This window comes from Mesoplodon bidens (genome assembly GCF_964165515.1).
Source record: "Mesoplodon bidens genome assembly, chromosome: 3".
Taxonomy (NCBI): domain Eukaryota; kingdom Metazoa; phylum Chordata; class Mammalia; order Artiodactyla; family Ziphiidae; genus Mesoplodon; species Mesoplodon bidens.
The window spans coordinates 102,183,135-102,209,364 of record NC_138178.1 but is presented as its reverse complement, the minus strand read 5'-3'; the positions used below and the strand labels follow the sequence as shown (position 1 = coordinate 102,209,364).

At 39.4% G+C, this 26,230-nt stretch overlaps 2 protein-coding genes across 4 annotated transcripts in view; both read left to right on the top strand.

Moving 5' to 3' along the window:
- Positions 1–449: 449 nt before the first annotated feature.
- NOP10 (NOP10 ribonucleoprotein) lies at positions 450–1,297 on the top strand. The gene is made up of 2 exons (XM_081229173.1): positions 450–586; positions 909–1,297. The coding sequence occupies exons 1-2, from the start codon at positions 533–535 to the stop codon at positions 1,047–1,049; spliced, it is 195 nt and encodes a 64-aa protein (XP_081085299.1). The 5' UTR covers positions 450–532; the 3' UTR covers positions 1,050–1,297.
- Positions 1,298–4,787: 3,490 nt separating this feature from the next.
- SLC12A6 (solute carrier family 12 member 6) overlaps positions 4,788–26,230 on the top strand; it is an 88,529-nt gene continuing 67,086 nt past the window's right edge. For 2 of the 3 annotated variants that reach the window (XM_081230203.1, XM_081230202.1), the window contains exon 1: positions 4,788–6,372. In XM_081230203.1, the coding sequence (XP_081086329.1) occupies positions 6,102–6,372 (271 nt within the window). In that variant the 5' untranslated portion in view covers positions 4,788–6,101. Of the gene's footprint in view, positions 6,373–23,428; positions 23,746–26,230 lie in introns of those variants that run through there. The other variant, XM_081230204.1, reaches the window with a different exon arrangement.

The window sequence follows — 26,230 nt, the reverse complement described above, 5'->3', positions numbered from 1 at the left end:
TTCTTCGCTGTACAGAATATTGAATACCCATCATGCACTCTTTACCGCCAATACTTTGAAATAGGGCGAGGGAACCGGATGTAAAATCCGGGAGGGAAGAAAACCTTCTTCTTTCTTCCCTGAGGTAAAAGGGGCTCTGGATCCTGGAGCCCTGGTTTCTCCAGGTGCTAGGAACCCATTGCCTCTGAAATGGGTGTGAATTTTGAGATAAAGACAGGATTCTATTCATTAATGTTCAATCTGTATCCATCCCTACCCCCCTCCAATGCCTAGAAGTGCCTGACACACAGTGGGCACACTCCACGTGTCTTAGGACGCCCGCCCGCAAGGTTGCGACTGGGTTGCAACGGGCCAAGTCCCGCGCTAGTGCGCCCCCCTTCTGGCCAGCTGGAGAAAGGCATAAACTGGACTACATTTCCCGGCGCGCTTTGAGAGCGAGACTTCCCGGCTCTACAGGAAGGAAATTAACACGTGAGGCCTTCAGTTAGGAGGCGTTGCAGACTGAAGGAGAAGCTCACGCTTCTGTGTGGTCATGTTTCTCCAGTATTACCTCAACGAGCAGGGAGACCGGGTCTACACGCTGAAGGTGAGAGGAGGAAACAGGTTGTGTATGGGCATGGCGAGAAATGTCGTTGGGAGGAACGGTCGAGACAAGCCAGTCAGTTGCCTAGCTGGGGGTGGGGGTGGGGGTGGTGGGGGCACGGGACCAGAAAGCCCAGAAGCCAGGCGTGGTAGAAGCAGGAGTGTGTGGCTTCTTGATCTGAGCAGTCGCGGCTCCTGTCTTAATGTTTACCCTTTTCGCGCGGCCTCCTCCCCACCCCAGCCTCCATTTCCCTCACGACGCCAGTGATTGGGTTTTCCCACGACTCCAGTACTGAGATTATGTTCTCTCTTTCCTCCTCGAGCAGAAGCTTGACCCTATGGGACAGCAGACCTGCTCGGCTCACCCTGCTCGGTTCTCCCCAGACGACAAATACTCTCGACACCGAGTCACCATCAAGAAACGCTTCAAGATGCTCATGACCCAGCAACCGCGCCCCGTCCTCTGAGGATCTCTTGAAATTTCACGTCTCTTCTGCCGCCTGCTAGCCCTCAGGAGTCTTTCTGAAACCAGGCTCTTCCATCTGTGAGCCTTGAAGTCTTGCTACGACCCTCGCTCCTTGCATCCGGTCTCATCCTTGCCTTTGATCATGCTTGTGGTGAGGCCATCATGGTAGCATCCCCTTTAAAGGGAAGATGTTTGAATCTTCTTTTCATACTTTGAATCACTGCCAGGTTATTAAAATGATTTGAAAGAGCTCTTATTTTGTATGTTGTGGGAAGAAAGGAGTGGTTTAAAAACGAAAACGAGGGAGATGAGAGGGAAGAGTGCCCCAGGGGTACAAAAGACCACTTGGAAGAGAAACTTTGGTGGCTTCTGTAGCAGGAGCAGTGCTGTGCTTTGAGTCTTAGAAGCGTGCTGGGGATGGGGAAGAGAGCTTGAGAAAGACTCCTGTGCAGCTGTCAGCATCCACTGAAAAATAACCCGTGTGCTCACTTAAGTAATTTTTTTGTCCCTTGAAACGACATCTGACTGAAAATGGAAGAGTTGCTTGAAAAATAACAGCAGCTATATTGTAGAGAAAAGGCATTGAATTGGAAGCCAGGAGACCAGGATTATCCCCTCTTCTAGCCCTAAAATTGATAGGGTTCAGTGGTGGATCTTAATGTACCTACAGTGTTTGTCCAACCATTGTGAATAAGAATGCCTTTATGCATATTTACCGCCCCTCTGGAAATATTCCCAGGCTTTTAGTTCTCTCTTCTTACATACACCTAACTTTATATTCTTTCTGGTAGCTAGCTGGTATGTGGAACTCTACATGGATTTTAATTTAGAAGATGAGGTATGAGAGATTCGAGCAGGGATTTTTGTTGTTTTTCAAGCTACTCTTGGGGGTTAATTTTTATTTTTTTTTTTAATCCTGGAAGATTTCTTAGGACGAGCTTCTATTATGGGGCAACCATAAATTTTTAATCCAATTACTTCATATTAGAGGGATGATGAGGCAAAATATCGTATACAGGAATTCAAGGAATGCTAGCTTCTTCCTTTCCTTATCAAGTTAATCAAGTCAGTATTTCCCAATCTTCTCATTCATGGCCTTTGACATTGAATTTGAATGTTTGCTTAGTGCCACTGATTTTAAAATTGCTCTGTGAAGTTTGCATTCCAATGATACAATCTTCTTTTTCTACAATATCAAAGATTCTAGACCCCAGAAGCAGATGTAACTTAAATCAGCACAAGTTTGATTTATCAAGACTGGCCCTGGAAAGGAGTAAATATGTTTCTCATGGACTCTGATGTCTGACTGTCCCAGCAGAAAAGTTCAGGATGGTTGTTGACTGCTGAGAAAAAAAAATCTCTAGACTTGGGTCATAGTTAATAGAAGACATGATTTTCAATCAGTTACTTAAATTTATGAGAATGGTGAAATGAGATAATTATTTCCTGTCAAGCAATTTTTTATTTCTTAGCCTGTTCACTGAACAAGGTTCTTAGCATAGAATCTGAGGGATTTTAAAGAGTCGTCCTATCCTGTTAGGGGTTAATGATCGAAGAAATGTTAGATATTCTGCAAATGACTAGGAAAAGTATCTGCTATGGAAGTTTTTTTAAGAACTAAAGTCAGGGGAGTTCCCTGGCGGTCCAGTGGTTAGGACTCTGAGCTTCCACCGTTGGGGGGCTCAGGTTCAATCCCTGGTCAGGGAGCTAAGATCTGGCATGGCCAAAAAAAAAAGAAAAGAACCAAAGTCAGTAAACGAATGCTATCATTTTTTTAAAATGTTGAGTGTGATTCTGTCTTTATAAGTTACCCCCCCACCAAAAAAAGGATTAGCATTTTCCATGCTACTTACTGTGTAGACTGTAATGGAAAGGCAAATTGGTGTGAATATACCAAAGATTTTTTTCCTTAAGAGATCTCCTAGGTCTGAGCACATTGTGTGATGTGCTCAGAAATGGGAGAAGAGTCTTAAGAAGTATAGTATAAAGTGAATGAAAATACTTTGGTATGAAACAAAATTCGATGTTGTAGAAATCCAGGATTTTTTTTTTTTTTTTTTTTTCTTTTTGCGGTATGCGGGCCTCTCACTCTTGTGGCCTCTCCCGTTGCAGAGCACAGGCTCCGGATGCGCAGGCCCAGCGGCCATGGCTCACGGGCCCAGCCGCTCCGCGGCATATGGGATCCTCCCAGACCGGGGCACGAACCCGTATCCCCTGCATCGGCAGGCGGACTCTCAACCACTGCGCCACCAGGGAGGCCCCAGGATTTTTTTTTTTAATGAAGAGAAAGTCTGTAAGATTTGAATGAACAGCAGGCATGCCTGAGGAGAAAACTGATCCCTCAGGGAGGTAAATTTCTTCCTTCCTCAAGTAAGAAAGCTGTAAGCCTGAATGAATAATCACAGGCTTTATAAAGAATCAAGCTTTGAGGAGATTTACATTTTAAATAGGAATTTAGTTTCCATTCTGTTACCTGAATCTTTTAAACCGGACATTGGACTTTGTGTGTCATTTGATAAAAGGGAATTTACTGGCTCACATCTTAAATACAGTTGTGACCTATTACTAGGGATGATCTTAAAACATTTCCACTTGTGCCGAGCAAGGACCCAGGCAAAGCCAGGGCCCAGATTGTTGAATTTAAATGTCTGGGTAAATAACAAGGTCCTGTGGTATAGCACAGGGAACTATATTCAATATCCTGTGATAAACCATAATGGAAAAGAATATTAAAAAAAAGGATGTCTCTTTGTATAACCGAGTCACTTTGCTGTACAGCAGAGATTGGCACAGCATTGTAAATCAACTGTACTTCAATGAAAAACTAAAATTAAAATTAATGTCTTGATCAAAGCTCTAGGAAATAATTTTCAAACAAAACATTGATGAGTCAAATTTATTGAACACTTCTATTCATGCATTAAATAAACATTCTAAGAAAAATATTCTGGTGGCAGTAGTAGGGAAGACACTGAATGGAGTCAAGAGAAAGTGTCTCAATGGCTCCTCCAGGTCTAAAATTAAAGACACTTTCTTTAATGGAGCTTTCAGTCTGACTAGAAAATGAATACAGCATTTTTTTTTCCAGTTTTACTGAGGTAAAATTGACAAAATTGTATATATTTAAGGTGTACAACTGTGATGATTTGACAGATGTATACATTGTAAAAAAAAAAAAGCACTTTTTTAAAGGACAAGAAAAAATAAGGTAGCCCAAACTATATAAATTTGAGCATACAATGCTTTATAATAGACCACTACGTAAAAACTCCAATGAGGGTCCTACCCAATATATACCATATATTGGAGATATATGGTATTGAGAGGTTTGTAATTTTTAAAGAAATTATGAGTGGTATTTTCAGGGACACTCTTAGTAAAGAGAGATGGTTTCTGAGGGTCTGAGGGGCATCGCCTGCTCCATGAAATACCTCCACCTCCAGAATGAGTTTGTGCAACACAGCAGGACCACAACACAGCAGGACCAAGAGCGAAAAACGTTTGTTTTCTCAGTTGCAGGCAGCTCAGGACCCCACACCCAACTACAATTCCCGTCGTGCTCCGGGCCTCCCACGCTCGGCCCCGCCCCTTGTCCGCCAGTCCTGCTGCGACCCGGGCGAGCGCAGGCGCGGAGCTCTCCGCCACCTCGCGGGCTGCAGAAACTGGGCGGGGCTTTCGGGCGCTCGTGGGATTGTGCCGCCCTCCGACCGCTCCCCCAGGTTTCTCTTCGGACCGTTAACCTCGAATGAGGAACGAGCGGGGAGGAAAGGGAGGGGCTGCGGCGGCGCCGGCACAGCCCGCCGGGCCCGGGGCCGGGGGCGGCGAGGTCACGTAACTGCTGCTCTGGTATCTGACCGGGGAGGAGGCTCCCTCCCCGGCAGCCCGAGCCCCCCTGCGCCCGCCGCGGCTCGGAAACAGTTACCCGCTGGTAAACAACAGCTGCGCGCGCATCCGAATCAGCTGGCGCCGGGATCCCGCACCTGCGACCTCCTCCTACCCTCATCCTCGCCGCTCCCTCCTGCTCAGCCAGGGCCAGCCTGCGAGGCCGTCTCCTCTTCTGTTAGGACCCGAAGGAAGAACAGCGAGGGGCTGACCTTGCGCCGGGGCCCTGGTAGGGGAGGAAAGCGTCTCCGGCAAAGGGGTGGCTCGTCCTGTCACACGCAGGAGAAACCCAGCAAACCGATCGGGGGCTCGATGGACTAGCAGCTACCTGCCACGACCCTGAACTGCAGTCCGCGGAGTCTCGATCCGCTAGCCGCCTCCTCCCAGATCCCAGGGACCTTTCTTCCGGAAGAGCGGGAGGGCCACCCCCGCAGACCTCTCGGAGGCAGGAATCCGCTTTGCCCCTGCAACCTCCTCTCCTCACCCTTGTCTCATTCTCCTCCATCCATAGTGTGGGATATTTTTCCCGTTATGCATGCTCACCTCTCCCACCAGACCCAAGTGGATTATCGGCCTCAAAAACATCGGGTGGCTCTACACCCATCTCCTCCCAACCAGACCTGTGGGGTATTCACCTGATACACAACAGGTGGTCGGATGTACACCGTTTTGCAATCTGATCTATACTGTCTATATTCGCCTGATAAGGGTGGGCCTCTGCGCATTTTGCTCATCTAGCCGTGGGACATTTACAGATAAGGGACTAACTACCTCGGCAGAAACCTTAAGGTCGAGGAGAGAAAGGCTTCGTCACCTGCTTCTCTGAGACCATGGCTGTCTGCCCGCATCCCTGGACCAGGGGAGATAACTAGATAGCTCTTCATTCTGAAGGAACGAAGTTACACGAGATTGGCATCGTTTGTCTTTTTTTTTTTTTCCTTAAATATTTTTCAGCTGCTGGTAGTGCACTTTTTAGGACAGGCGGCTTGAATTCTGAGTAGAAGATTCTTATATATAGTGGCTTTTTGTGTGGTGTAAGTCAAGGTAATTGAGAGGTTTTTTTTAAGTTATCTTTTCTATTTTTGCAACCAAAATTGCTACCGTAGGAGGAAGGGTTTTGCAGGGTTTTTTCTTTTTTCTTTGTCCTTATAAAGGAAAAGAAAAAGAAAAAATGCATCCTTCAGAAAACACCACCAAGATGGCTTCAGTTCGGTTCATGGTGACACCAACAAAGATTGATGACATTCCAGGTTGGTCAGACACCAGCCCGGACCTCAGTTCTCGATCCAGTTCCCGGGTAAGATTTAGCTCCCGGGAAAGTGTACCTGAAACAAGCCGTAGTGAGCCTATAAGTGAGATGTCTGGAGCCACCAGTTCACTGGCGACTGTTGCACTGGATCCAGCTAGTGACCGGACTTCTAACCCCCAGGATGTTACTGAGGGTAAGTAGAAACATAGACAACAAAATATTTCCATTACTGGCTTATTTGTCCAGGATGACAATATACTGAGAAATCATTTTTCCATTATAGAATAATCATCAGGAACCAAGGTACCTCTTTTTGAGATGCTTAGGAACCCTTTGGAATAATGGTTAGCATAGTGGATCTCTGCAATAGTAATTTGGCATGTGTAAAGGTATGTGGCAAGAAGGAAAGTAGGTGTATGTTTTGACTTCCTCATTTTTGTCTTCTTAGAATTGAAATGGGTATTTTGGTTAAGGATGAATATCAAAGAATTTAACAATTTTCCAGCATGGAGAATCCTAAATTGAAAAATTTAGTGGAGAGTTGGCTTTGGGGCTCCAACTGTTACAGTTTGCTTTTAAGGCCAGTTATGAGGAGTAGTTATTGATCATATCTTAGTTACTGGCTTTCCTGCAAAGACTTCAGATACTGTATCATAAAATTCTTTAAAAAAATTATATTTTACAGAGACAGTGGTCCGAGTAGCTCAGCTCACTCAGGGTGAGGCTGGGTAGATCTGAGGGGGCTATCCTGTCGAATGGAGATTTCTGATTCCCACATAATTTCTTCACTTTGAAGTGTAGATGGAATGTACTGAGTGCTGAGACTTTGTAGTCAGGAAGTAGCACACAAGCCACTTCTGACTTATATTGACCACTGCAGACGTTCAGCTTCCTAAACCAATTTGTGTCTGTGGGCTTGGAGGTTTTCATTGGGTTTAGTGAGAAAGAGGTGATGAGATAAAACAGAGAGGTCATAACATTTTTCCGACTCTGAAGTAGAAAAGTTTGAGAAGTGCCGTACTGCTTTATATATTTAGTTTTATGCAATGTTCTAACTAAGGTAGATCAGTCAGGTAATGAAAACTTCTCTTAAGAATCTTCAGGGTTCTTACAATGATATTCTACCCACATTTGAAAACCGTAGCTTCAGCCTCTGAATTGCCATTTTCCGGTGTCAGGAAATATTGTTCCTCCTAACCTAAAGGGTGCAGGAAACCAGAATGATTTTAGTTCCTTATTTCTGTTCGTGTTTTTTCATGTCTGGAGACAAGGTAGATTTGGTAAAGTTTATAGTCCTAGAATTCACTTATCCTTGACTAATCTTTTTTTTTTTTTTTAATGAAGACATTACAGGTCGATTCCTGGACTTTTAACAATTTTCAACTTCTTGACAGACTTTACACTATGTACCATGGTGTTAAAATTACTTTATGGAATAAAAAATAATTCATCATTTTCTCTTCTTACAAATTAATTCTAAATTGTAGTTTTAGTTTTTACCCATCATACTCTATTTAGGTTGTAAAAATACCAGATAAGACTGTAAGTGTTAATTTTTTTAATGCTGTAATTGTCATTAGGTAATTTATAGTTAAATGTTGTTGGGTTTGTGACATATATTATGGAATTGTATTTTTATTCTGTTTTTAAAAGTGGACTTATTTCAGTAATGTGTTAGTTAACCTTGCAGAAACGGGATCCTTGTCCAGGCTTCTGTCCTTATCTATAAACATTCTTTAAGGTCTAGAGTGGTATTGCTTTACACCATAAGGTAAAACTGGGGATGTGTCTGGGTAAAATCTATCTCGTTTAGCTGGGTACAGAAGTTAAAGCTTGGTTCTCTACCTAACATCTTCCTTAATGTTTAAATAGTCTCTGGTACTAGATGAAAGGGAAATTAACAGTCCAGCCATTAGATCGCACTTTTCCCGAGAGTATTCTTGGGAATCAAGTTTCCTACTTTCCCAATGACCTATTTTTCTCTTACTGTCTTTTAAAAAAATTCTTATGATGATCATCCTGTGATATATTTTCCACACTATCAGAGGGAACTGGTTAGAAATGTAATTATTTCACCTTTGGCCTTGTAATATGCAGATACCCTTATTGGACGTAGATGCTGATCTTCAAAGGATGCTGTTGTCAAGGAAATCAAGGACATGTGTTAATCTACATTTGTCTCTGGGTAGGATTTAGCATAGGAAAACAACTACTTCCTCTTCTACAGTGGACTCTATCCTTAAGTTCATAATGTATTTCAGAATTGTGTTTGCTATTTTACCATTTAGAATTTTGTGATTTTTTTTTTTGTGGGGGGACCCTTTTTACATCCTTCAGTGGTTGCGACATTGGTATAATTCTCTCTCCTTTCCCCACAATTCCCATGCCTCCCACATTTCTTCCCACCTTAAGTTTCTTATCGTGTCGTATACCTTTTATTCACATTACATTGCACAACCAGGGCGGGGTGACACACCAAATTTTAAATATTTATTTCTATCTGTGTTTTAATTTTTTCCTACTCTTGGCCTTTTGAGTAGTAATTATCTTTCTGCTATCAAAGTGTTTATAGTTCTTTTTCATTTTGCCAAGGTTCCATTAGAACTTATGGGACTGTCAAGTTGGTAAATAAAATCAGCGATCTTAGCACTGTACTTGCTTATGCATGAAGAATGCCTTAAAGGTACAGAAGGAACTGCTGAGAGTGGATACCTCTGGACAGTTATGAAAATAGGGTGGAGAGTGGGAATTTTCCTTTATCTAAACAATTCAGTAGAGCATGTACAATTTTTTATATTGAGAGTGTATCACTTTTGTAATTAAAAAAATTTTTATGAGCCATAGCATGTTAGTTAGGGAACCTCAGATGATCAAGAATCAAATTCTGGTCAAAGTCCATTTTAATAAATGAGGAAAATAAGGCTTACAGAGATAGTTATTTGTAGATCATGAGTGGCAGAGCCAAGACTGAAATGCAGGCCTCCTGACTTCTGTCCAGGGCTTTCCATTACATCATTTTGCCTCTGCCATGATGAACATTGTTTACATTTGCCTCATAAACATTTGGTTAACTTAAATGATTGTTAAAATAATAATACCAAAATAGAGAAGAGAACATATTTTTATATGTCTTATACATTTTCTAATAACATTTCAACCTTTTACAATTCAACAAATGCTCCCTGAGGCTCTGATATGTGTGAGGCACTCCAGTAGGAATTATAGAAAATGCTCAGGTAAAATATAGGTTCTGCCTTTGGAGCGCTCATGGAAATAGTGGTGAAAATGACAAGAACACTTGCACCAACATTTACTGAGCAATTATTATGGGCCAGGCTCTGTTCTGGGTGCTAAGGATGCAGGACTGAGAAAAAGAATCCAATTACTGTTCTAAGGAAAGTTATGATCTAATAGAGAAAGCAAACAAATTTTCATATAAATTATAATGCTGTATGATAAATGCAGGAATAGAAGTATACATCAAGATACAAAAAAAGAGAAAAATACAGCAAATTTTAGAATAATACAGTAGAAAAATATAGTTAAGGAAAATGATGAACTGAGGTAAAATGGAGACACCAAGAGACTGGAGGACTTGACGAGGTAAAAGTGATAGTGAATGATGTAGAGGGATTGAAGACTGTGATCAGACAGACGAATGTTGGGGTTAATGGATTCAGAGGTGGGGCAATTCCAGTGTTAACATGATCGAGTGTGCAGCCTTGGGAGTGGGTTTCTGAAGTGGAGTAAAAATAAAAACCACTTGAGTCAGGACCTCTAAGTGTATCAACTTTGAGACTGGCTGTCACCAAGTTTTAGTGAGGGATGTTAGCTGGTAGAGATGCAAAAATTATTTAGATAAGCCCCTCCTTCATGGAGCCACCTCTGAAACCTTTTCTCATTCAACCCGACACCCAGATAGATCAGATCAGTTCTTTAAGTCCCTATATCTCTTATACAGACTACTACTAGAGCACCTATTTCACTGAATTTTGTTTTTTTATTTGTTTGTTTACATATTATCTTTCTCGGTTAGGCTGTAGGTCCTTGAGGACAGGGACCTGAAGACCATAATGCTCTTAAGAGCATAATGCTGTCGACTGAAAAAAAATGCACAACCTAAAAGTTGAGAATTATGTTTTACTTGACAGACTTACTGAGGACTTAAACCCTCAGTAAGACAACCTCTCATACAGCTCTGAGGGACTGTTGTGAAGATGTAAGGGAGGAGCCAGGATATATAGGAGTTTTTGCAAAAAAAAAACCAAGTGGTCGAAACATCAAAAGATTACTGCCAATTAAAGAAAACCAGACATCTCAAGTTATTGAATTTAGTGCTGTTCTGTGTATGAGAAGATGCAAGACTCTGGGCTTATTGAAATTATTCCTTTGAGATGCGCCTTAGCTATCTAGGGCCAGTATCCTGTTTTTCCCCATCTTGAATCCCCTCAGGGTGCACCATTGGGGGTGGCTGCAGTGACTGATGGCTTGATGGCCTCAACATCCTTTGTTCACTCATATGGCAGGCAACATTCTTTGTCCACAGTATTTAAAAGCTCTTCAGCCAGAGTTGGAGACCATAGCTCAGAAGGGAAGAGGGATTAATCTTATATGCATGGGAAGAACTTTCCTACCTGAGGTGGGCTGCGAAGGGTAAGCAGCCGTTCACCAAGTGGACAAGGCCCAGCAGGCCTTTCCTTAAATGCCAGTAGGTCTTACAGAGTATTTATCTGCATTTGGTGCCATTATATTACATATGGACGTTTAGCCCACTCTGCTGGTCTACCAATAATTCTGTGTGTTATTTGTAGGTCACATCAATATCTCATGCTAGGGTTAAATAACGTTTGACTAAGAATCAGAATAATGTTGCAAAGCTATCTTTTTATTTTTCATAGGAGCATGTTTCAAAGTACCGAGCAATCTTTTTATACTTTTGGAAAAAAGTTCTAGTTTTTTGCCCCAAGCAAAAATAAGTGAATTACATTGTATTGCCAATTGAAGGTGACTATTACCTTTCTTTTAAATATACCTTTCATATTATGTGGTTATTGAATACTACCATTTCACTTTGACATACTAACAGAGAGCTGTAACTAACATTGTGTAACATAATAAAATGGATAGTTTTGTAAAAACACATGGATTTGGCACCTTCTTAGCTTTCCTGATAGCATCCTCTGATAGATTTTTCTTTCAAGCTCGATTCCTCCCCCCACTTTTTTTAAAAGACAAGTAGCACTTGTGTGAAACGTTTTGGTTACAGACCCCATCTGTTTTTCCCCCCTCCTCCATACTGCAAAGCCAATGATTAAACTTTATAATATACTACTTTACACCACAAGTAGCAATCAGCTAAATACAGAATGTGGGAATTTTTATTGAATAACTAGAATTTTCAACAAATAAATGGCATGGAGTGGAGGAGAGAGCAAAGGGGTGCGGCGGGGGAGCTGTTACAGATAAAAAGCTGTCAACCAAATGCAATGTGTGGACTTTCTTTGGATCCAGATGTGAACAAAACAACTGTAAAAAACCACTTTTGAGGGCTTCCCTGGTGGCGCAGTGGTTGGGAGTCCGCCTGCCGATGCAGGGGACGCGGGTTTGTGCCCCAGTCCAGGAGGATCCCACGTGCCGCGAAGTGGCTGGGCCCGTGAGCCATGGCCGCTGAGCCTGCGCGTCTGGAGCCTGTGCTCCGCAACGGGAGAGGCCACAGGAGTGAGAGGCCCGCGTACCGCAAAAAAAAAAAAACAACCACTTTTGAGAAAATCAGGGAAATTTGACCACGTACTTGGTGTTAAAAAATATTAAGGAATTATTGTGAATTTTCTTAGGTATATTTATGACATTGTGGTAATATAAAGCCCTTATCTGTAGAGATATGTATTGACATATTTACAGGCGAAACGAAGTGTACTCCACCCTCCCTCCCCCCACGCCACAAAACAGTTGAGGAGAGATAGATACGATTGGCAAACATAATTTGTTGAATTAGATTAATGAGGATTCATTTTACTGTTTTCTCTGATTTTGTGTATATTTGAAAATATCTGTAGTACAAGCTTTCAAAAGGTTGGACTGCAATCCAGAAAGTTACTTTATTTATTTAAATTAATTTTATTTATTTATTTATTTTTGGCTGCATTGGGTCTCTGTTGCTGTGCGCCAGTTTTCGCTGATTGCGGCGAGCAGGGGCTACTCTTCGTTGTGGTGCGCGGGCTTCTCATTGCGTTGGCTTCTCGTTACAGAGCATGGGCTCTAGGCGCGCGGGCTTCAGTAGTTGTGTGTGGCGGGTTCTGGAGCGCAGGCTCAGTAGTTGTGGCGCACGGACTTAGTTGCTCCGTGGCATGTGGGATCTTCCTGGACCGGGGCTCGAACCCGTGTTCCCTGCATTGGCAGGTGTATTCTTAACCACTGCGCCACCAGGGAAGCCCCAGGAAGCTACTTTAATAGAAAGGACTTTCTTTTATAGATTCTGTCCTAGAATACTCTAGATATTTGATTAAATATTAGTGATTGGAAGAGTGATTGCTTCAACTTCTTGTCTTTTATCTTGGGTGGTCTCTGCTATATCCTCACTAATTCTTTCCATGAGGTGCCTCATTCTTTTCCTGTCAGAGGCATGTTTCTTGATTCCAGATTCTCATAAACTTTGCTTTGATATTACCTGTACTGGAATGGAAGAGAAGGAAGAGGACACTCCTGGGTACCTAAGAATCTTATAAAAGCCATGCTTTTCTGGGCTTCCCTGGTGGCGCAGTGGTTGAGAGTCCGCCTGCTGATGCAGGGGACACGGGTTCGTGCCCCGGTCCGCGAAGATCCCACATGCCGCGGAGCGGCTGGGCCCGTGAGCCATGGCCGCTGAGCTTGCGCGTCCGGAGCCTGTGCTCCGCAACAGCAGAGGCCACAACAGTGAGAGGCCCGTGTACCGAAAAACAAACAAACAAAAAGTCATGCTTTTCTAATGTTAAGGCTCTTCGAATAAGGGGAATGTTTCTAATGCTGACGTTTAAGGCAATTTGTACTGACCTAGAAGGACGATATTTGCTGTAAACTTTTGAATCGTGGTGCTATTTTTGCCTCCTCTGCGTAATAAATACTTCTGGACTAGCCAGACCCCTTGCAAGCTTCACTGGAGAAGGGCAAACTGGTTTCAGTCCCCCCAACCCCCTTGCCCTTTTGGCCAGAGGTAATCTGCACAGCTCCACCTGGTGGGCTTGTTGACTCAGAATAGTGCAGATCTTATGTGTTTAAGTTCTTGGTGATGTGTTTCTTAGCAGTAGGTATGAAAATTTGGAGAGCCGTATTGTAGGAATTATGAAAGCATTTTATTTTGTGATTGTGTAAAACAATGTATTATTTTAATGAAATTTTATAAGTAAATGGAAAACCAAGAAGATATTCCCCATTAAAACCCTGTTATTAATGCTTTGGTGTACTTTGTAGAATCCCTGCAATTATGTATAAAGATATGAGCACAACACTGCAGAACATACAATACCACACACACACACACACAGCACCTTGCTTTAACTGCAGAAGTTTAATAGTTGATTAATAGGAAATATTATTACCATATTTACTCAGTTCTAAGGTGTACATTTGTCATATTTTTTGGGGGGGGGGCTCTAGGCGTGCGGGCTCAGTAGTTGTGGCTCGCAGGCTCCAGAGCGCAGACTCAGTAGTTGTGGCGCACGGGCCTAGCCGCTCCGCGGCATGCGGGATCCTCCCAGACCAGGGCCTGAACCCGTGTCCCCTGCATCAGCAGGCGGACTCCCAACCACTGCCCCACCAGGAAAGTCCCCATTTGTCATATTTTTAACATTTCTGATATTCAAGTGCATTTTACTTTTGAAGAATTTTAAGCTACTGTTAAATCACAGGTGGAATTCACAGGTAACAAGATTTCAGAATCAAACCAATATTGTACAATTAATAAGTCAATCTGAGAGGCTATGCAAAACTTGAAAATTTGAAATTACCGCTGGATGTTTTAACTGAAAAAATGTAAGGGCTAAAGCTTTTTTTTGTTTGTTTTTTCCTTAAAATTTAAGTTTTTGTACTTGGAAAGGACAGAAATAGAAAACAAAAGCTGTATTAAGTTGTTAGGAAATGGCAGGTATACTTAGGTCTTAATCCTAACTTTAGTTTTTGTTTTTTTCTTTTTAAAATTTCCTATTATTTTAACTGAGAGCTGGGTTTCAGTCTTCTGCTTTGTATTTTTGTTACTCCATTGCTAAGCCTTATTACATTTCATATGGCCTTGAGAAATCCGTGCAAGATATTCCGTTGATAGCATTCATCTGTTTACAGTTGGAACCATTTGGTAGATAGCTTTAATTTTTGGCAAAGTGGCACCTAAATTTCTTCAATTTTACCAGACAAGGCTGTTTTTCCTTTTGGGGTAAGGGTATTCATTTTTCATATTGCTAATTTTAAAAAACGAAAACACTAATAAGTTTAAAACTCTTGTATACACACGTACATTTTCACTTCGAGGAGCTATGATAATTGAATCCAACTGAAATTTATCTTTATTTTAAGAGCATTTGCTTTTAATATTTGAGCTCGTTTTTTTATATCCAGAAATAATACTTATTTTTACAACAGTTAATTTACATCCCAAAGTGCATGTAAAAAATTCTGCTTTTGCTTTTTATTTTTTTAAATAAATTTATTTGTTTTTATTTTTGGCTGTGTTGGGTCTTTGTTCTGTGCACCGGCTTTCTCTAGTTGCAGCGAGTGGTGCGCAGGCTTCTCATTGTCGTGGCTTCTCTTGTTGCAGAGCACAGGCTGTAGAGCGCAGGCTCAGTAGTTGTGGCGCACAGGCTTAGTTGCTCTGCAGCATGTGGGAGTCTTCCCAGGCCACAGATCGAACCCGTGTCCCCTGCATTGGCAGGCAGATTCCCACCCACTGCGCCACAAGGGAAGCCCCCTGATTTATTTGTTTTCTAATTTAGCAATGTTCTAATTTCCAAATAAAATTTTAGGAATTAATAGGAAATAGGGAACAGGCTTTCCTATTAGATGAGGTTAATTCTTTGCTGAAAAATCATCAGTTCTGATACTTTTTCATTTAAAAAAAAAGTCATTTTCTTCTGAGCTAAGGTGGATTTCTTCTCCAGGAAAAAGCTGAAGCTGATAAGGTTAAGTAACCTGCCTAGGGTCATAAAGGTAATAAATTGAAGAATAGTGATTTGAACCTAGTGTTTGTGATTCTAACACCAGTATTATTGTCATTACACTTTCTCTGCTAATGGTGGCTGGCTCTGTTGAAACATTTATTCAACTGCAAATGTATAATAGAGCAAGCATAAGGAAATGCATCTTTATCTTCTGGGTACATTTTTGCAATTATTTTGCCTGGGATTGGTGGCATGAAAGGAAATGGTTTTTTAAAAAAAGTAGTAAAATGACATGTTTCCAGAATAACTTAAGGTTCTGTGTTCCTAACAAGAAATCTGGCCTAACAATGTGTATTTTACTCTCTTTTACACAAATGATCTCAGATAACTAGGGCAGTATAATAGTGCTGAATTACATGAACAGTTACTGATTTAGTTACATTAGTCCGTCTAAAGTTAATGAATATTCATATTTTGACCCATGTCTCAGTAGATCTATTTTAAAATGGAGTTTTGTTTCAGGGGAGGAAGGAAGCAATAACTTATAAAAACACTTGTTCTCTGAGGTGAAAATTAACAAGGAAATTTTGTTTCAAATTATGTTTTCATTTTCTTTTCTTTACATTTTTAGAAATATGTTCTAAGTTTTGACAGTATGGTGCTTAGCATCAGTTTTATTTTCTATACAGTATTGGTAGCCTTGACTAGAAGCCCATATAGCATATTTCATAATAAAAGAATGAAATGTCATACATCAGAAATGAGATTCTGAGTTACTGAGTAGTCCATGTTGGTAGCTGCCAGTGCTACCTCTGGTTGGTGATTCTTGGGTCCTATCATACCTAGGGTATAATGACATTGAGATGAGCAGTCTTATATAGGGAATTGCAATATTGTGAAAAAGATAACAGTAGAAGCTGAGGGCTCTAAGTACTCAGAGGCTTTTGATAATGCCTTCTTTAGTATTTGGATCAGTAGCCAAAATGGAAGGCGTAGCTAGCAAATTAGCTAGCCATCAACTATCCTACTACATTCTTTCCTCTAGTGAAGACTCACAACTTTAGGTCCCTGTAGAAGTAACTGGGCAAGGTAGTGCTGTGTTGTGCTCTCAAGATTCTTTCTATGCTTATACTGTATTACAGTATATTGTTTTATATTGCCTTTTATTATGTAGCTAATTGGATAACAAGACTGCGAACTCCTTGAGGGCAGGAGCAGTCTTGTTCTCCATTGCATTCCTGTTTCCTGGCACATAGTGAACATGCAAATATATATTGAATAAATGCATGATTCCTTCAGCCTCAGTAAAGCATAGATTTTTCTGATGTTTTGATTTGGAGAACTCTTTGTCATCCTTACCCTACAATATTACGAATCCATCAGAAAATAATGTCTTTTATGTATTTACTATCTTTCAGTCGTTAGTCCCAAAATACATTATTCATCATTCATGCCGTTTTATAAAAATCTATTCATAGACAATTTTATGTAATTTTGAGATTTAGAAGTCTTAAATCCTTACTATCCATGATAGTTGGTCCTCATCAAAGTAATTGATTCATTTAAGTCTTTTTATAATTGTCTACGTAGTAAGGCAAAATTTAGTTTGTGATCATTTTTATATTTTAAATTAACATTTACTGTCCCAGTGTCTGAAGGAGAAAAAGGTTTTGCTGAGTATGGTAAATAGGAAATTTGTATATACATAATGAGAATCTGTATACTTTTCAGGCTCCAACTATATCTCTAAATTTAGGTAGTGAACTGCTCATTCTCTTCTAGCAGAATGTTTAGATCATTCTCTAACAGAGCCATTCAGAGTGTTGTATGCAGACAGTGCTGGACCATGAGGTATTTATTATGTCTGTGAGGAGATGAGTTCAGAAATTCAGAGTTTTTATAAACTTGCATAGCAGTTTGTTAAAGCAGGTTTCTATTGAATCTATAAAAATTGGAATTTGTGTTTTGTATATTTTTCATTTTCTAGTAATTTTTATTATTATTATTGGGGTTTTTTTCAAAATTTTTAGCCCACAATGAACTGGAAGTTTAGAGAAAAATAGTCCTTTACCAGAGATAATTTGCAATGAGATTGTGTGGTTCTAGATAATTTGCATAGCTTTTGTACAATACAGTTCTCAGTTTCTGCAAACCAAGAGGAAATACATATATGATTTGCTTTAAAACTGAATGGTTTTTAGTGATGGGATATAACAAAATATTAAAAACTGATAGAGAATCCTTATGTCAAAAATAATTTCCCACTGACTTTCCCTTGTTTCAGTCTTTTCACTGAACCTAATTTGTCTTCATTTTTTTAATAAATGGGTTGAATAAAATAAAATGCTCGTTATCATGAATTGTTAGCCATGATTAAAAATTAATAATAGAATAGTGTAGAATGGTAAATTTTACTTTCAAAATATTACCCAAAGTAGACACATTCTTTTAAAGAATGGGCATGCTTTTTTAAAAATACAGACATAATATAGTCACAAGTGTTTTACTGAAACTAATAAAATAAATATAATATGTATAATATTTAGCCTAATGTATAAAGCACTGTGGAAGTAATACCATAAGAAATGCCCTTTTTGCCCTAGCCTGGCCTTATATCTTACTGCTTCAAAATACCATAGATTTTTTTTTAATTTATTTTATTTAAGTATAGCTGATTTACAATGTCGTGTTAATTTCTTCTGGACAGCAAAGTGATTCAGTTATATTATATATATATTCTTTTTCATATTCTTTTCCATTATGGTTTATGACAGGATATTGAATATATTAATAGTTCCTTGTGCTACACAGTAGGACCTTGTTTATCCATTCTGTATGTAGTAGTTTGCATCTGCTAATCCCAAACTCCCAATCCACCCCTCCCTCACCCTCTCTCCCCACTGGCAAGCACAAGTCTGTTCTCCCATGGATATTGCTGTTGTGGTGGTGGGGTTTTTTGTTTTGTTTTTTGTTTTGTTTTTGTTTTTGTTTCTTTGGCCATATGCCATGCAGGATCTCAGTTCCCCGACCAGGGATCGAACCTGGGAACCTGGGCCCCTGGCAATGGAAGCGTGGAGTCCCAACCGCTGGACTGCCAGGGAATTCCTTGGGGTTTTTTTTTTTTTTTTTAATGTGAAAGTGTAAGTATTTCAAGCCTGTATGATGACTCTCATTTCAAACAATATTCAACACTCTAGAATCAGGAAAAGCATTTATGCAGCTGCCTGAATTTTATGTGAAATGAAATTTGATCATAAGTGATTTGTTTTATACTCAGATCCAAAGTTTTTTAGATTTCAGTAAACTTCATTCAGTTCATTGTATTTTTTTCTGACATTTTTTAAATGAAAAATTTCAAACGTATACAGAAGTTGAAAGATTGTATGGTGAACACCCATATCCATATCCTCCAGATGCTACAATTAACATTTTGCTATATTTGTTTTTTTTTAACCACATTTATATTTATTTATTTATTTATTTTATTTATTTGGTTGCACCGGGTCTTAGTTTAGTTGCAGCTGGCAGGCTCTCTTAGTTGAGGCATGCATGTGGGATCTAGTTCCCTGACCAGGGATCATCGAACCCAGGCCCCCTGCATTGGAAGCACCAAGTCTTAAACACTGCGCCACCAGGGTAATCCATGCTATATTTGTTTTATCACATATTCATCCCTTCCATTGATCCATCCATTGTTGACGCATTTCAAAGTAAGTTGCAGACATCAATGTGCTTCACACCTAAACACTTCAGTATGTGTATAATTAATGTGTGACGTATAATTTTTAATGTTTTTGAGATTCATCCATGTTGTTGAATGTATCAGTAGTTCATTCCTGGTTATTGTTGGGTAATAGTCTATTGTATGAATGTACTATAGGTTGTTTATCTTGTGATGGATACCTAGACTCTTTCCTGTTTGGGCTGTTATGAATAAATCTGCTAAAAACATACATGTTCAAAAGTTTTTTTGTGGACTTAGCTTTTATTTCTCTTGGGTAAATACCTAGAAAAGGAATTGCTGGGTCATAGGGTAAGTGTATGTTTAAACTTATTAAAAAACTGCCAGACATTCTTCCAAAGTCATCACACCAACATTCACATCAACATTTGCTCTACATCCTTGCCAACAGTTTTTTTTTTAATGGATTTATTTATTTTATTTATTTATTTTTGGCTGCATTGGGTCTTTGCTGTTGTGCGCAAGCTTTCTCTAGTGGTGGCGAGTGGGGGCTGCTCTTCATTGTGGTGCGCGGGCTTCTCATTGCGGTGGCTTCTCTTGTTGCGGAGCACAGGCTCTAGGCTTGCAGGCTTCAGTAGTTGTAGCACTTGGGGTCAGTAGCTGTGGCTTGCCGACTCTAGAGCGCAGGCTCAGTAGTTATGGTGTATGGACTTATTTGCTCCACTGCATATGGGATCTTCCCGGACCAGAGCTCGAACCCATGTCCCCTGCATTGGCAGGCGGATTCTTAACCACTGCACCACCAGAGAAGCCAACAGTTTTAACTGTGATTTTAATTTGCATTTCCTTGATGGCCACTGAGCAGTTTTTCAAGTGCTATTAGCCATGTGTATAGCTTCCTTTGTGAATTGTCTATTTGAATCTTTTGTTCATTTTCTTTTTTTAAAATTTATTTTATTTATTTATTTTTGGCTGCGTTGGGTCTTCGTTGCTGTGCACAGACTTTCTGTAGTTGTGGCGAGCGGGGGCTACTCTTTGTTGCGGCGTGCAGTCTTCTCGTTGTGGCGGCTTCTCTTGTTGTGGAGCATGGGCTGTAGGTGCACGGGCTTCAGTAGTTGTGGCACATGGGCTCAGTAGTTGTGGCACATGGGCTCAGTAGTTGTGGCCCATGGACTCTAGATCGCAGGCTCAGTAGTTGTGGTGCACGGGCTTAGTTGCTCCGCGGCATGTGGGATCTTCCTGGACCAGGGCTCGAACCTGTGTCCCCTACATTGGCAGGCAGATTCTTAACCTCTGCGCCACCAGCGAAGCCCTTGCTCATTTTCTGTTGAGTTGTCTTTTTATTATTAAGTAGTAGGGGATTTTTGTATACTCAAAATACAAGTCCTTTGTCAAGCATATGTTTTATGAATATTTTCTCCCAGTCTTTGACTTGCCAATTCATTTTCATAATGGTGTCAGTTTATTGTATTTTTTCAACAGTTTATTATGAAAAATTTCAAAAATACAGAAAATTGCAAGACTTAGAGTGAACACTTGTGTACTCACCACCCAGAATCTATCATTAGTATTTTATTATACTTTTCCTGTCATATGTCTATCCATTCATCTTAGTATATGCATTTCAAGGTTTCAAGGTTCAAATTGCAGATATCAGTTCATTTTTCCCAAATACTTCAAAATCATATTGTTAGTTAGAATTTAGTATCTGTTTGCAGCTTTTTTTCTTTTGAGTTAAACTTTTCATACCATGAAATACACAAATTTTAAGTGAAGATTGACTGAATTTTGACAAATGCATATACCTGTGGAACTTTAAACTCTATCAAGATGTGGAATATTACCATCACTCTGCGAAGTTCTCTCGTGCCCCATCTCCACTTCCATTCCCCCAGAGGCAACCACTGTCCTGTTTTTTTTGCACCACATTACTTTGGCCAGCTCTAAAACCTCCTATTAGTGGCTCCATATATTATGTACTCTTTCGTTTAAGTACTCTTAACAAAAAAAATAAACAAAAACTTTTGTTTATGTACTCTTCTTTCACCTAGCATAATGTTTCTGAGAGTCACCTATATTGTTGTAGGTATCACACTGGTTCATTCCTTTTTATAGCTGAATAGTAATCCTTTGTATGAATATATCAGAGTTTATCCATTCTCCTGTGGTTATACACCTGGGTTTCCAGTTTTGGCCTGTTGTTAATAAACTGCTATGAACAATCTTATACTATTTTCATTCAGGGGGGTAAATACTGAGGAGTGCAATTGTTGAATTATAGGGGAAAGTACCAGACCCCTTTCCAAAGTGGGTGAACCAATTTACACTCCAGTAACAATGTATGAAAGTTCCTTTCATTCCACTTTCTCACCAAAATTGTCAGTCTTACCAGTTTTAGCCATCATGGTGGCTGTGGAATGGTATACCTCATTGTGGTAGTTTGTTGTACTTTAAATAGCTGTTTCTTACATCCCACCTTCTCTGTCTAACCACTGTTCCTATATAGCACTTACGCATCTCTTCTTTGCCACTTTCCCCCCACCAACATTTTCTATATTACTTTAACCTTGCCTTGAATTTTTTATGCCTCTGCACTGTTATCTACAGTCCAGTCTAGGAGAGAACTATTGGCAAGTTAGCTCTCTCTCAAGTTGGTAAATAAATTACTCATCGTTTTAACAGGGATTTGTTACATTCCTACTTGTTTAGTTCGAGGGGTTTTTTTTTAGAGGGGAGAGGTGACAGGATAACGTTTGTACATAGGCTTGTGTGTACAAGCTGTACATAGATTTATAAACACAAGTCATTGTTTCTGTCCACTGACTATAAAAGATTAGCCACAGTTCAACTCTCTTAATAAATTAAATATGAAAAGTAAGATCCCATTGGAAATATCCAATGGCACTAAAGTATTAATAAATTTGGAACCTAGAATAAAATGTTGAACTATGACAATTTGGTAGTTCCTTTGAGTAAATCGGCAGAGTAGCTACCTGAGTTGTAAATATGGAAAAATCACCAAGGGCACTACCACACCTGATTTAGTTTCTATCAGAGATAAAAAGCAGTTTCAAAGGCTTCTCAAGTGACAAACGTTTCTCTTGTAGTATTGATAGTTCTCAACCTTGGCTGCCTGTTAGAACCACCTGGGGGAACTTTTAAAAGTCCTATTGCCCAGGTTCTACTCCAGAGGAATTATATCAGAATAGCTGGGATGGGACCAGTCATTAGTTGTTCTAAAATCTCCCCAGGTGATACCAATGGTGCAGGCAAGATTACAAACCAGTGTTACACAGGAGCCCATGAAATAAAATGAGGTAAGTGTATATGAGTTTTCTTTCTACGAAACTTCTATGCTGCCTACCAACAAGAGTATTAGGGGCTTCACCATTTACAAACTGTGACTTTGGGCAAGTTCCTAGCCTAATGTTTCTGTTGCTTTGATGATTAAATGAGATCATAACAGAAAGTTTCTAGTGCAATGCAGAGCACAGAGTAGGTCTTTAACAACTATTGGCTTCATTCTCTTTTAGAAGTGGTATATATTGGAATAAATGGGGATTATAAACCATCATTCTTCTTTAAATTTAGTGCAGTCTTGTTTGTCAGGTGTTACTAACAACAAAGCCCTCATATTACATCATTAACATGGAAAATAGCACAGAGCTCAAGTTACTGAACTCCCTTGTCTAGGTGCAGAGATAGGGCCTCATACTCTGTAGTTAAAGTCATCAACTGAGAACACAGTTATCTGATAAAGTTAAGTATGTTATTTTAAGTGTGTGCTGAAGGAACTGTACACCTCTTAATCAGGGATTTTCTTGTTGTTGTTTTTTCTTTAAAACACAATGTTTAAACTCTGTACAATACAAAAAACTCTGAACTCTTCCTTTTAAAAATATTTTGCTCTTTTAAACAACTTGGACTTTGGGGAAAGTTAATGTCTCTTCTTGGATGTCCTTGTATACACTATAGCATCTAGAACTATATCTTGTATAAAATATATAGATATTCATTAAATACTTGCCAAGTGAATGTTCTTATCTGAAAGATAAGAAAAAAACTTTTATTATTTGTATGAGTAGTTTCAGTATGCTTTGAAATAAAGCAACAACAGAAGCTTACAAATAGTTTGATTTTCTGAATTATAATGTAAGTGCAAGTCTTTCTTTAAAACGAGAAGTTTACAAAATGAACTGTTCCCTAATCTTCTTTCTCCTGTGAGATATGAGAGCAGAGGTTGAGATCCTGACGTGCAAATAACTTAAGGAAACAAGAGGGTGAGCACACAGTGGGCGGAGTTCCATGCATTCTGCCCACTCTCCAGCCATTGGCAGCTCTGGGAAGGCAGCCTAAACAGTTCTTGGGATTCTTAGAGTTTAATAACAATAAGCAAGAGGTGGAGTGCTTAATCCTGTTAAGTGAATGGTAAACACTGTGGAAGGCGTGTCTTCTAGGTTCCACTCCCTTGGGGCTGTGGGTCACGTGAGCTGAAAGTACTTCCCGATTCCCAGACTAGGGCTCCTGAGGACAGTGGTCAGAGTCGGAAAGGGTACAGCAAGGAAGAGGTAGGCAGGGAAGGTAGACTGGAAGGAAGCTTAAATATAGGGAGAGCACAGGTTCCTAACTACAGCAATGCCACATTTCACCGTGACTAAGGTAGAGGATACAGAGGAGGGGGCGGCAGCATCGGTCTCCCAAGAAGGGGAGCCCAGCTTAGCAGAAATAAAAGCCCGGATTCAGCTTTCAGATGAATCGGGTGAGTACTCAGTGTGGGAGCATCGGGAAACTGGGGGTTTTCGTGAAAGAAATAGTAACTAAAATATTCAAAATGCCTCTTTTAAGAATGGAGAAAAGGTATTGTGGTTAAAGTACTTTTGAATCAACTGTTTCACTCCCTTGTATATCTGATAACTTATCTTACTTTTTTCACATTCTGGTTTGTTTTTCCCCACAATGAGTTCTGTGTTCATTACCTACAGGTGAAACTGAATCGGTGGCAATGTATGAAAAGCGTTTTCAAGCAAAAAGAAAGGCACAGTTAGAGGCAATTTATGCGGAATTTAGAATTCATCTTTTGCTCAGGCAGTTTAAATTATATCTGGAAGAGTACATAGACAGGGAGCCTGGTTCAGTAGTTTTGTACAGTGGACTTTGTACTTGTGACTTTGCAAGTTATTCAGTATTTTGCCTCAGTTTACCAGTTAAACAGTAATTCAATAGTGAATGGTCTGAGAATTCTTTAATGAAAGAACAAAAGTACAGTAGGTCGTAATGGTGACTAGCATAGCTTCAGGTTTAATAAATTTGACAAATGTGATTATCCCTATTACTTTCTCTAAACGGTAATAGTTACATTTACTGGGGGGAATTGTGGTTTTGAATTTTTAACATGCCATTAAAATCTGAGTTAACATTATGGTATTAAATACAGCCATAGTTTGAAGCCCTTTATATTTTAAGTCTGTAACTTTCATAAATTGTCAAAAACTCTTCTAGTGCATGAATAAAGGTTAAGGGAATAAAAATCTTACAATTCCTTTGGATTTCATGATTCTAACTGTCCCCTAGAGCAAGTAACACATCACAGTTCTTTGCTGTAAACTGCTGTTGACCCTCTCTTGTCCTAGCAAGCATTCATGAATTTTTTAAAATCTCTAACTTAAAGATAAGGCTTAGCAAGAAAAGTTCCATTTGTTTATCTTTTCCTTTTAGTGAGAGAATTTACTAGGGGAAGATAAACTCTTTGTCCACCAGGTTATTTTTTTTTCCACCAGGTTATTTTTCATTTTGCTAAATAAATAGGGTGATACGTTGAAACTAAGGTTAACCTCAACAAGGACCTACGGTGTAGCACAGAGAATTATACTCAATATTTTGTAATAACCTATAAGGGAAAAGAATCTGAAAAAGAATACATGTAAAAGTGTTTGTGTGTGTGTATATATATATATATATATATACATAAACTGAATCGTGCTGTACAGATGAAAATAACACATTGTAAATCAACTATACTTCAATTAAAAAAAAAGAAAAGAAGGTTAACCTACTTTGCACTTGAACCCGATTCTCTGCAAACTCTAGGTTAAAGAAGTTAGGTTCTCTTTTGTGATTGTGTGCTCGAAGCTGCACTTTCTTGATTGTGTTTGCTGCCCTTAGATTTTAATCCCATTAAGCTTTTGTTTTTGCTGTTGTCTCATTAATCCCACAAAACGCAAACAAGTGCATTCCTTATCACGTCTACTTTATTTTTTTATTTTATTATTTCATCCTTACTGGTCCCATAATGTTTGGGGAAATCTGCTTTCTTCAGATTAGAACAGTGTTGAAATCATTTAATCTATTAGTAACCACCTAGAAAACTGGTAAAAAAATTTTTATAGCAACCAACATTGTAATAAGTGACAGTGCTAGGCTTAATTTATTTTCTTCCATAGTAATTGTTTTGGACAAGGAAGAAGTGACAGATATAGTCTAACTCGAATTTAATAAGGCTTTTTATTTTGGCGTTTTCCATGACAGCCCAGAAAGTATCCACTTTAATGAACTACTGTTTGGTAAGTGAACAACTGATGGGAATCCATTATCTAAATTGTATATCTTTATTGTAGGGTTAAATTAGATGGGGGGAAAAAGGAAGAAAACGTATATGGGGAAAACCTCAAAGTTTTTTTTGTTTGTGTTTTTTTGTTTTTGTTTTGGTTTGGTTTGGTTTGGTTTTTGCTTAGGAGTAAAATATTCTTGAGGATAGATAGTGGTTTTGGAGCAGTTGCTTGAGATGTGATAAGTTGTAGCCACTTGTTCTTCTGAGGTAAAATCCTAAATGGATTGTGCTCTTGTTGCAAGCACTTCTCATACTAGCCAGTTATGGAACCAGTCACTTTTTTTTATTGTTTCTCCTTCTTTGTGAGAAGAGAAAAATATGATGTATCGTCATATAAATTGAACATATTTAGAAAGCAGATCATCCTTTAAAATGTGTTTTTTAGAAGATGAGATTTATTTGAACTAGACAGGTAATTTGAGATAAAATAGAAATATAAATGTAGACATAATCTAAACTAATTTTAAAAAGATGTATGTTGTGGTGATCCTTTTGTAATGTATAAAAATATCAAATCACTATGTTGTACACCTGAAACTAATATAATATTGTAAGTCAACTATACTTCAGTTTAAAAAAAAGTACATTCATCCCTGCCATGCCAGCTACTAGAATGCCAGTCTAGTAAAATCCTACT

Bases quoted from the DNA above. Each gene is read 5' to 3' on its own strand.
- NOP10 (XM_081229173.1), top strand. From the start codon at position 533: ATGTTTCTCCAGTATTACCTCAACGAGCAGGGAGACCGGGTCTACACG. The intron at 587-908 runs GTGAGAGGAGGA...CTCCTCGAGCAG, and splicing joins ACCGGGTCTACACGCTGAAG to AAGCTTGACCCTATGGGACA.